General features: G+C 35.9%; 1 protein-coding gene across 11 annotated transcripts in view; it reads left to right on the forward strand.

The window, feature by feature from the left end:
* Window positions 1–12,953, forward strand: part of ctbp2a (C-terminal binding protein 2a) — a 48,587-nt gene that overhangs the window by 2,672 nt on the left and 32,962 nt on the right. For all 11 annotated transcript variants that reach the window (XM_082142760.1, XM_082142770.1, XM_082142761.1 and 8 more), the window contains one exon: window positions 9,358–9,510. In XM_082142760.1, coding sequence (XP_081998886.1) covers window positions 9,453–9,510 — 58 coding nt within the window. In that variant the 5' untranslated portion in view covers window positions 9,358–9,452. The remainder of the gene's footprint in view (window positions 1–9,357; window positions 9,511–12,953) is intronic.

Here is a 12,953-nt window from a genome sequence, read left to right on the forward strand (position 1 = left end):
GTAGACCATACCGTAAGTGAATCATGTTTTATTCATATTTTTCATATGAGCTGCATTCATTGCCTTAGACGTAATGCATTGCTTGATGCTGAGCTGTGTGTTTTCCTGCCTTTCGTTTTAGTCTTTTACATGATGTGAGCATGCGTTCATTCCCAGAGGCAATGAAGCTTTACAGTTGTGTTGAGCCTGGGAATGTTGACATTCTTCCATGAGCGGTGCACAGAAGTGAAATGTGTTTGTTTGAGTGTAGCTTGAATCTCAAACACAGACGTTCACTTGAGCGGTACGCAGAGAAGATGAATATTAATGAATTTTTAATACCTTGTTTAACACACACTATTATGGCCTCTTCTGCATATATGCTAGTGTAGCATTCCGGTGATTTCTCAACAGTAGGAGTTAGGAAGACTGAGAGGATGTCTGACGGTGCCTGATAGGAAGGTAATTGCTATGAAATTGGAACATGGCATCAGCCTAGAGCCGCAGGATTCAACCTTTTATTTCACTCGCCGCTCGTGTGAGAGTCTCAGGGACGTGTCTGGCTGTCAATCAGAACGTGATGAGATTCAGGCTCAAAATGTCTCAAAGAAAAGATTCATTTAATTCACTTTATTTCATTCGATTCCCCTCTTTTCTATTAAAGAGCAAATTTATGAAGAGGTGTGGAAAAGAGTAACGGAATAATGTATGATTGCAGGTAAAGGTTTAGTTGGTTCCTTTTTCTGTGTTGTTGCTGCTAGTGTCCGGGAACCTCTTCTGTTTTTTTTTTTTTTTGCCCAGCCATAAATGAGCTCACACTCTTTCTCCTGCCAGAGTCAGTTGTAGAGGAAATGCTACAGGCTTTGCTTCCTGTTTTCTCTCATACAGACATGAGACCATCCATGTGCTTGGCGAGGGGGGTAATTCCTGGTGTTAAATTCAAATCTACCCCTGCAGAGTTAGATTTACCCTCGCAAAATAAAATTAGGTAAAATTTGATACGGGTGGTTTTAGTTCATTGATTATGATAATTCTGTTCGTGATGAACACATGTATAGACATTTTGGTCAATATCCCTTTATGGTACAGCATATGGCAACAATTAATTTCTACTCATTTCCTTGTTATTCAGAAAAAAATACAATATATTGCACTATGGGAATTAAAAGGGCAGGCCTTAATGTAGCCAATGATGTGCTGTTTTTAAGTCACATGACATTTGAATGTCCCTCCAAAACACTCTTTCCAACTGTCACCCTCATCACCTGTTGAAATGCTCCAGGAATTGCGCTCTCTTAACCTCATTTCTAAACATCTCTTCTCAAGGAGGATTTTTTTTAGACAAATTAGATATTTTTATTCACAAATCAACTTTGTCTAACATAGTTTTATTGAGTTTAATATATTTTTTTTATTGAGTTTAAAATATTTTTTTATTGAGTTTAAAATATATTTTCAAAATTGAAAATATTAATATTTACAGATTGCAGCGCTATACCACTATGGAACAATAGGTATGTTGCCATATGGCAACGCTGTACCACAGTGGAATTGTAGTAATGTATTTCCCCATTGGGATTTTTTATGATTGCAGTTTATTTATTTATTTGTAGTGTTTATTGTAGTATAGTTGTATTTGTGTATAAACAACAAATTGATTTCTTCTGTTCAGAAAATGAATACAGCAATATTTTACGGTAAGGGCAATAGGAAGAGTGCAGAGTTAGCTCTTCCATGTGATGAGAGTGAGAATGAGTTAGCTAAATGATTGGGAATGATAGGTATTAAATGATAGGGATCTACTTATTTTTGGTTTTCATGAGTTAAAAGTAGAATCTATCAATTTCTAAAAGAAATGTGCAATTAAATAGAAAAGAAAATCATAATTTTATAGAAAAACAACTTTTTTTTTTTTACAATTTCCATTGTGGTATAGCCCCCCCCAAAAATATATTTTTTGGTTTGTATGATTGAAGCTATTTCATGTAATAAAAACGTATTTGAAAAAATATTTCATGGTTAGAACATAATGCATACCATAGGGATATTGCTAAAGATGGTATGGTGGCAGATCTATATATCCATACTGTTGTGATATTGCGTACATTGTCTAAATCTCCATTGCAGTGTTTTGATGCCTGGTCTTCAGATTTGCAATAAATCAAGAATACATTTCTGCACACTGGAAATTTAAGCTCTAAACTTTATTAGAAAAGAGATCATTCTTCAACTAGTTGTGTTCATTTTCAGTGTGTCAACATCTTTTTAATGCCGTTATTACTTAAATTTAGTTTTGCTTTTGGATGTTTTTGAGATTTCAATGTAATATGTACATTATATTTACATACATTATATATGCAGACTTGTGTGTTGCTGACACAGAACGCACTTACAACTGCATTGCATTTCCATTATGGTTTTAAACATGCACTAGACAGATGCATTCCACCTTTGCACTCACATCTCTTGTCTTTTGCAGCGTCTCATGCATTATACGCCGTTCGAAAAACTCGACGCTCAAGTTAAAAGTAGTTAAACTTTTAAGGCTAGAAACTATAGGCAAAAACATTGGGGGTTTTTCATGCACTGATCAATTTTGAGATTTTTGGCCATTTCACTTCCGTAAGAGGGGTTTGTTATTCATTTAAAGTTTGCAACAGAAGTTGCTATAGTCTTTTCTTCCCTATTGTGAAGTATATGGATGGAATGGATTGTCGAACAAGAAAAAATGTTGGACGGGACTTGATTTTGTCCATCAGGAATTGATTGGATGGTTGTGGGTTGCTATTGGTGGATCACATGTGAGTGACAGGTTGTCCCGCCCTCTTGCCAGTAAACACATCATCATAGATATGCTTTTTCTTTCTCAACTGTTTACATTCACTGAAGACATTATTGAATGCGTTTATGAGGATAATTGCAAAGATGGGCATTTTGACGCACAAGTGTGTGAATTTAACTGTTCAAGCCCAAGTATAGGCGGCAAAAAGAACTCAGTTCAGTTCTCACTTGCTCTATGAGCAGCGGCTTTATGTGTGCGTCTTTGTGTATTTTTCCACTGCTTATTGCACTTCAATGGCTTAAAATCAAATTTGAAACCTAATGCTTAAAAATGCATTGAAATGATTGCAGCAACCGTGATAGAGGCGATAGTCCAAAATTTCTACCGGTTGACAAATTTCTACCGGTTAATTGTGTCTAGTAACGGTATTTGTCCATATGTGCACAGATAAATAATTTATAAAAAAATACTGCAATATCCCCCCCCCCCCCAAAAAAAAAAAGAATTGTCAATTTTGATTTCATGGTGACTTTAATTCTACTGCCCTGTGTTGCGTTTGAATCACCCCTTACAGTACAAGAATATACTGTTTCCAATATGTCCAATATTTTTCCATTTGAAAAATGTTAATACTGATGATCACTGATACATTGTGCAACTAAGTTTCCCTAAATTGTTTTTATGGATCTTTTCTTTGAGGGGCACAGGCTATCTCTATCAGATAAGGACATATTAAGGGGAGACACTACAGGCAAAAACAGTGGTTTTTCATGCATCTGTCAAGTTTGAGATTTTGGCCTTTTTGGCTTTCCATAAAGTGTTTTTTTTTTTTGTGTGTGTTTTTTCAGACTAGTGGACAGAAAACATCCAAAATACACTTTTAACTGTATCTTTTAGAGCACTTTATCTATTTGCATCTGTAGATTTCAATTACAGTATATATATATCTTTAAAGGCCGTTTTCTCAAAATGAGTTTTTCCTCCTACATTGAGCCAGAAATCTCCACTTCAGTATAGCACTTGTATACACCATACTTTACAGTTTTATTCCTATCTGTATTATGAAGGTTTTTAAAGGGTTTGTTCAATTTTCCTGATTTTATACATTTTATTCCTAAAAAAAATGGCGAAAATTTAGTTATTTTGAACTTAATGAGAGTGATAAATAGAGATATACAAAATCCCATCTGTAAAAACCTTTGGCTCTAATATATCAAATAAATGAAACAATAATTTTAAACTTCATCCAATGTTCAGATTTTTGTTCTGGAAATGTATGCAAATAAGTGCATATTTAATTAGACAATGCCTAATTTGCATATTTAAACATAACATTTCAGAAAACTTGTAATACAAATTTATTTTTGTTGCTATTATTAATGTAATCAACTGGATAAGTATGGTGATATTTATTAGTTTTTTTCAGCTGGGGTGTCTCGTCTTAACCCCTCACAGGGTGTCCCTTTAGTCAGGGTTCGGATACGAGGAAAATGGCCTGTGTGTCTGAAATTGCTGGTGATTTTTCAGTATTAATCACTGAGTTCTGAGCTGAAATCATGATGCGTTGTAGGAGGCGATGTGATCAGCCTCTCCTGCAGGTTGTTACGAGTTCAGGACTCCAGGAGTGAGAGTCAAAGCAGGGTCATTGAGTTCAGTGTGTTATGAAGGGGTCAGAGAGGCAAGGGTCCCCTTTATTGTGCTCCGACTGAGAGGGGTCGGGGGAAAACGCTTGGCTTATTATAGCTGAGACCATCACAGATCAATACAGCCATCGCAGAGGTTTTCACATACTGTTTGTGAAGTTATATTACAAATGCCGGTTCACTTATTTTTGCTTGTTGCAATGTATTGTGGTTTTTGTTTTGTGACCTATATGAGGAGGTTTTCTGTCCTACACCGAGAGGAAGAAAGCAAAAGAGATATGACTAAGAAAGAAAGCGATGCGTTAAGAGATACAGATGCATGGGAGTGTGGTCGAGTGTTCGAGACATCGCATGAGGAGATTTCTGTCCCGGAGATAAGAGATATAAAGGAACATGTTGTTGACGTTGCTCTTTTTTGTTTCTTTTAAAGCTCCGGCGACAAACATAAATGCAAAAATAACGACCATAATGAAAACTTCTTTCCTACGGATAAGAAATCTTTGAGTGAATATTAGGATGTCTAATACAGTTTGAGACATTGAGATCTCTTCTGAAACTCCAGAGGCACAAGGCAACAAAAAAAAAGCCTATTGTTGTTTTTCTGACAAGAATATATAGTTGAGGGAAATGAGTGTTGTTAGACTGGAAGAATTCAGTGAGAAATGTTTGAGTTCATATAGAGATCTCTGACTTTTGATGGTAGACTTTGGCACAATCTAGAGGAGACATGGGTCTTTTCTAAGGAGAAACTGAAAATTTGTCTGAATTTATATTTGCTTTCAAACAGTAGATAAAGAGAGGAAGAAGAAAGCAAGAGGGGGCGGGCGGGGAGTAATATATGACTCAAGCAGAAAGCGATATGTTGGGAGATATGGATTCTCACCCGTGTGAGAGCGAGGTCAAGCGTTTATGACACGGTTTCTAAACTCTGAAGTGTGGTCTGACTCTGAAAAACCTTGTTTAAAACGGTAGACATGGTGGTTTATCTTTTATCACGCTTGAACAGTGACACATTTGGGAGCATTCTCGCTGTTCTTCTAAACACTTCCAGCACCTCCTCCTCAGATAACCTTCTTGTGTGTTTCGACACTTTACTGAAGTTGATTTAAAACCTGTCTTTTCTCTTTGTGTGCGTTACAGGAAGTGAGACAGTCCTGCTGCTTTGATGAGCACTGACATTTCTAAAGGTCTCTGGGAAAAAAACTATTTGTGATTGCTTGAAATTATTCAATGCCACAAATAAGCACGCAGGAAATGATCTGCATATTTAAAATGCCACCTCAACAAAGTGGTCCGGATCCTTTAAAGAACGAAACATCTTGAGAGCAGTCGCACGGAAGTTTGAAATTCAGTGCTCGTTTTGGAGAGGATGTTTAGTTCAAAATCAAATAGGGGAAAAATTGATTATATTTTGCCGAAAGAAATTAAAGCATGTTTTTAGGACTAGTTGGTTTTTGTTACATTATTTTCATATGAATTGCGCACATTTTCCTCATTGCATTGTATTGAAATTCATCATAAAAAAATTCAGTGCAACAAATATAGAGAATTACTATTGTAAAATTGATGCACCTGTTGATGGAAATAAATGTTGTTTCCATTAAGAGGTGCATACATTTTTGGTCAAGATCTTTGTATTGAGAATGCAAGAGTCCAGCACTCTATAAAGTCTCCTCCAGCACATCCCAAAGACTTTCAATGAATTTAAGGTCTGGACTCAGAGGAGCCGATTCATGTGTGAAAATGATTCTTCATTCTTTCACAGTTTGAGCCCAATGAACCTTGACATTGTCCTCTTGGAATATGGTCATGATGTGTCTTCCTACATGGTTGTTTAAGAAATGAAAAGCTACAAACTCCATCAATCAGAGTTAGAAGATCTGTTGCCAAACATATAACATGCTAGAAACATAATAATCACTGCAATAATGATCCAATCATAGACTCTTAAGCATTTGCCTTTTTAAAGCCAAACAGCGAAATTAATTAATTATTTAATTAATTTAAAAAAATTTGGCCGGGCATTGTAAATGCTGTCAAATTGATTAATCGCGATATACACCTTTTTCTTTTTTTTGTTTATGCTTTTTTTTTTTATAAAAATGTCACAAAGCAATGGAATTTTATTGCTTAAAAAAGTTTTTCAATTTTATAGGCTAAAAAAAGTCTTTTATTTTTTGTTTTTGAAATATGACCTTGGCATTGCAGTTTTCTGTGTGATTCACACTAATGAAAAAGTGAGTGAGAGAGTTTTACACTAAAAGAGTGGAGTATCAAAACATCGTTTAATTAGTACATTCCCATAACAGCTCGGGTTTGCATAACGCTCAATGAATATTAAAATGAAGTGAGGTCAGTGTAAATGTGTCTATTGTGCAGGATAAACATGAGGGACGAAATGCGCAAACATCAATCACTAGAGAGTAATGCGGCTGTCATAACACACACACACACACACACACACACACACACACACACACACACACACACGCACAGGTGCAGCTGAATCAAAGCAGCAGGTTTGTGAATGGAGCAGATGTAATTCATGCTTTGTGTGAAGGAGTGCTTTTAGAAACACAGGACTTTGAAGTGGATACAGCTGATGTCTTTGTGTCGCTGATAGGTGTTTTCTCGTATCAAGATTTACAACTCGAACTGTAACCACTTGTGCAGCTCTTTAGATGAGTTTTTGTTTGTTAATTAATTAAATAGAATGACATATAATAGTCTTTCTGCTCAATACTCATCTGTTGCTAACCATAAATGTATAGGCTCCTGTCAGAGTTTGCTTTTGTGTGGAATTGTACTGCAAACAGTCTTTCAATGGCAGGTTTATGTCCTCCTTCTCTCTGACCTGAATACTGGTCACAGGAAGTGACGGTTGCCTTGGGGACACGATGACCTTGCTTAATTAACAGAGCGTTTTTTAACAGAATATGGAATATTTATCTTTTTGTGATTATGAAATGGCACTTACAATTATTTATTAACCATTAACACCTTTACTCCAGTCTTCAGTGTCACACGATCCTTCGGGAATCATTCTAATATGCCGATTTTCTGCTCAAGAAACGCATTATCATCAATGGTTTCCCTTTCACCTCCTCCTGTGACACCAAAGGCAAAGAAATGTGTGCGTATTCATGCACACGCTATTGTTGCTGCCTACCAGTTCAGATCTTTCAGATTACCCATTCAGCTGGCAAAAACTGAGTCTTTGCTGACCTATGTGATCCACAGAACAGATTGTGTGTGTGTGTGTGTTTAGATTTCTGTTTGTTTGAAAAAAAAAATCACAGACAACCAAGGCTAAGGTAGTGCAATGAATGCCACAGTCATGCTTGTGTATTTACAGAGATCATTGAAAGACAGATGGAGGTAAGATGGAACGGGAGGGAGCGCTCAACAAAAGGATGAGGATTGTGAAATGCAGGAAGCCTTTCTTTAATTGAAAACGATCTGTTATGAAAGAGCCTTTATGAAAAGATCCATCATACATCTTTCTCGGGGTCCTCTTCTGTCTGGAGAGTCGATATTTGTCCTTCAGCAGGATTGAAATTGAGTCATGTTTTTGTAGGACGGCTGAGTGTCTGTGTGTCTGTGTGTCTGTGTGTTTGTGTGTGTGTGTGTGTGTGTGTGTGTATGTGTGTATGTGGCGCGTGCTCTGATCAGTTTCAGGTTGAGTGAGAGGGCACCGGTTCTTAAATCACTGAAGCGAGATGCGTCTCGGTGAGTTTGTCTCTGCGTGGGACTGGAAGTCTGTTTGTGTCTCTTTCTCAGCTCTGAATCTGCTGCCGCTCTGATTGAGTGAGACTTGCAGCCCTGCGCTGACACTTTCTGATTTAAAAAAAAAAAAATTTAACCCCAAAGGGCCAACAAAACCATAAAATTGTACTGGTTTGAACTGAAGTTACAGACTCCAGTCACCTAGTTTTTAGAGTCTAGTCATAATTAAATAAAACATGACATTGACCCGATTTTTACCCGATTTTTATAGTTTTTTTACAATTTTTTTTTAATAAAAAAAGTTACTCCTGTCTGTCCAAATCTGTGTGAGTTTCGTTCATCTTCGGAACACAAATGATTTTTTTTTTTAATGAAGTCTGAGAGATTTCTGTCCCTTCATTGAAAGTCTGTTCACCCAAAACTCTGACGGTTCATAAAGAGATTGTAAAATAAATCTAAAATGAATCATGTGATTTAGTTTTCTGAAGAGAGACAAATGTTTTGTATGATGAACAGATTTAATTTAGTCTATTCCTCAAAGAATCCTGAAAAAAATTAACCACGGTTTCCATAAATATGAAGCAGCACAACTGTTTTCAACATTGATAATAATAAGAAATGTTTCTTGAGCAGAAAATCATCATATTAGAATGATTTCTGAAGGATCATGTGACACTGAAGACTGGAGTAATAATGATGATGAAAATTCAACTTTGCCATCATAGAAATAAATGACATTTTACAACATATTCAAATACAAAACATGTCTTTTAAATTGTTATAACATTTCACAGTATTTTAAGTTTTTACAGTATTTTTAATCAAATAATTCCAGCATTGGTGAGCATAAGAGACTTCTTTAAAAAAAAAAGAAAAAAATTGTCAAATTTTGAAAGGTAGAATTAATACATAAAAAAAAAATGTGTTCCTGCACGCTTTAGTACCATATAATATCGTTGTCCAACGTTGAATTTTGTGAATTATCACATTATTGAAGTTAAAGGATTTATCAGTGCAGCTTTATGTTGTCTTTAAAGCTTGCACAGAATGCAAAATTCTTTGCAGAATATTGCTTTAATATTTAAGTTATTCATTTGTTGTTTCTCCAGCCAAATGAAAGCTCGAAGCTGATTCTAATTTGAATAGTATCATGGCTCCCTCTAGTGTCTGACATGTCATTTTGCCAGTTGTCCACTGGTTTCATCTTGACTGTGTCTTTCTGTGCAGGTGTACGGTGGCGTAATGCCCACTGGAGGATTCTGGGGGCTGTAGTTTCCTGTTGCTAAGCTCAGTGAACAGCAGACGAGGAGAACAGAACTGGCATGGCTTTGATTGACAAACACAAGGTCAAACGGCAAAGACTGGACAAAATCTGTGAGGGTAAGAGAAGTCTTGACATGTCCCCGAAGTACAGTACTGTCTCAGTACCATGGTGCAGTGGTGCATGGTGCTTCGCTATATGCCATGAAACTTAATTACAATACATATACTTACATAACCAATACTGACTTTACCATGGTTAAATTGTATTGCCAGGTACTGGGAATTATACTATGATTTTTCTTTATATATAACAGCTTAAGATTGGGGCCGGTATGAGTTTTTCTAAGCCTCTTTACTCTCTTATGCTCACCAAGGCTCGGAAATATTTTTTTTTATTTTTTTATTCATCAGAAATGCAGTTAAAACAGCAATATTGTTAAATATTAGTACAATTTAAAACAGCAGTTTTCTATTTGAATTTATTCCTGTGATGCAAAGCTGAATTTTCAGCATCATTACTCCAGTCTTCAGTGTCACATGATCCTTCAAAAATTCTTCTAAATTGATTATTTGCTCCTCAAGAAACATTTATTATTATTATTATCAATGTTTAAAACAGCTGTGCTTATTATAAAAACGTTATAAATGTTATTACTGTCACTTTTGGTCAATTTAATGCATCCTTGTTGAATAAAAGTAAAATAAAACTACAACAACAACAACATTTGAATGGTAGTGTGTGTGTATATATGAAGGGTTCAGATGCAAAAGCCTCTAAGTGCCATCTGAAATTTTCTTCTAGAATGATCATTTTTATCAAGCTCCTATATTTAAGTTCAGTAATTTCACTTAAATGGCAATGAAAATTACCTATGAATTGTCATTTAAGTGAAATTACTGAACTTAAATATACAAGCTTGATAAAAATGATCATTCTAGAATAAAAATTTCAGATGGCACTTAGAGGCTTTTGCATCTGAACTCTATATATATATATATATACCATGGTATTTACACGGCACTCCAAGAAACCTGGTAGAAATGACTCTGGTCCAAAAGCCATGATATTAACATTCTCCCATGTCTAAAAAAACGATGGTAATATTGTAGTTTATATTTGTACTTAGTTTTTTATAAGTGTGTTGTTTCTAAGCTCTACACAACTTGAAGAACTTTAGTTGTTTGTCGAACGCTGTTAGAATCTGTGTGTTTGCGTGTGGGCATGTGTGATAAATGATGTCATCTCGGGTTTCCTGAGAAAGTTTTTCCAGCTTCCCAAAATGATCTTATTGGTCCCATTTGAGAGTCATCAGAGGCAGATTAAAAAACCAAAAGAGTAACTGGTGAAACTAATGTACGTTTACTCCGAAACACATGAAGTTGACATCAGTCATGATGATGCAATGTTCCTCTAATGGAGCAGCAACTTAAATGACTGTTTAAACCCCATATCACATATGCACAGACGCACACATACATGCAATCAATCCATAATCCCCAAACGCTGGGAAAGTTTTCCATCCATTCCATGGTTTGGCATCTCTCGGCTGCCTGATATTATAAGCGTATAAAAGTTTGCATTTGGCTCCCGGACCCCCTCGCTGGGACTCCTGAATGTGGTTGATCTGGCAGGCGTGCGTTTTCTTCCTCGCACATCAATTAGGCCCACAGTTAGGAAACCGAGGAGGGAAAATGTGCCTCCGGGGATGTTGTAAACTACACTATGTACAAAGAGGAAGGGCCAGAGAGACATTGGTTTTTAGGTCTGAAATGGTGTAGTTCTCAGATGTGAGATTGGCTCTACAGACCGCTGAAATGTTTATTTGTTTTGTGTTATGGTCATTTTTAGTAGTTCTCGGTGTATAGTATAGCAAGTCTGATGTCTTAAAGTCACCATGTTTCTGGTTTTATTGTTGCTGATTCATCTGTGCGGATTATTCCAAAGAAAAGTAGTTTGCCTTTATAAACTTTAATCAAAACATGCCTTTAAGACTGACATCATTGGATAATGTTAACCAATAGCCAAATAGCTAATTAGGCGGTATATTCGGTCTGTCTCCATTCTGGTACGGAATGGCCAGTTTTGACAATTGATTCGTCTTGTCCCAGAGTTTCAGTGGGAAATGCATCACATTGTGCCTTTTTTCAAAGAAGCTAGGGAACAATTTAAATTAAAACACACAATTGAACCTGGAACATTCCTTTAATACTATGCTAGTTGACCTTGTTGCATTTAAAGACAAGTTCTCATCAGCCAATAAAGTAATTTTGTTTGTATGATCACAGTATGGCTGCAAATCCAGTTTAGGGCCGTGAAACAATTAATCGCATCCAAAATAAAAGTTTGTGTTTACATAATATATATGTGTGTATTGTGTATAATTGTTTTGTATAAAGAAATACATACACATGCATGTAAAGAAATATTTGCATGTATATACTGCAATATATATATATGAATATAAATATTTTAGATATAAATAACACATTTTTCTTAAATATATACATACATGTGTGTGTATTTATTTATACAAAATAATTATACACAGTACACGCACATATGTTATGTAAACACAAACTTCTATTTTGGATATGATTAATCGCTTCAAAGCCCTACCGATTGCGATATTTCTGATGAAAAATGTGATTTGTGATTTAAAATGCTTTTTTAGTATTTAAGAAAAAAAAAATGACTCTACTTTTGTAAAATGACAATACTAATATTTATCTTGATTTTTTTCATTTTCATACATTAAACCATCAAGCTTTTTTGTTTAACAGTGCTGTACTTTACTCTGAAACAAACAGCGCATACATTTATTCAATTAAACCACTTTTGCGATTTGATAATTGCTCATTTAATGCCGTGATTTTTGTTTTATTTCGATTGATTGTGCAGCCCTAGTTCACAGATGGATGAAGTAGAGATTTCCTGTAATTTTAACATGACATGCATGTAGACCCTTGAAACATCTAAAAAAGAGCATGATGTTCATAAAATTCCAGTTTGAGTTTCTTCTGGGAGTTGTTTGAAGATCAGTAAATCATTCTAGGTAGTGTTTCATTGAAGGATTTTTAGCTATTGTGCTGTGTTGTCCCCTATCACAGAAGTTAAATAGTGCTTCCAAGTAGTGCAAGTGTGTGACACATTAACCACCAGGTAAAGTTTCAAAGAGATAGCTCAAGTCTGAAAGTTCAGGTGTCAGAAACTTGAGTCGTAGTAATATTCCCCACAGCTCCGGCACAAAGACTGCAGTCATCACATCTGCAGCCGCTGGCTCGTTAAACGGCCGACTCGTTTTCCCAGAGTTGGAAAAGCCGAGTTCTTAAGTATACCTCCTATAATGAAGAAATGTCAAGTCTCCCGCTCTACTTTATAAAAAAGAGCCTTATTACAGCACTGCGATGGGATTCCCCAAGGGAATTCTGCTAGCAGAGGAGAAATCAGCAGAAAGAAGAAATGGAAGAGGGAAATGAGGAAGTCAGGTTGTGAATATGTTCTAGTGAGATGTCTGAATAGAGCGCTGTCAGCTGTCTAAGAAAAATGCTGCTCTTTTCTG

This window comes from Leuciscus leuciscus (genome assembly GCF_965113295.1).
Source record: "Leuciscus leuciscus genome assembly, chromosome: 17".
Lineage (NCBI taxonomy): Eukaryota > Metazoa > Chordata > Actinopteri > Cypriniformes > Leuciscidae > Leuciscus > Leuciscus leuciscus.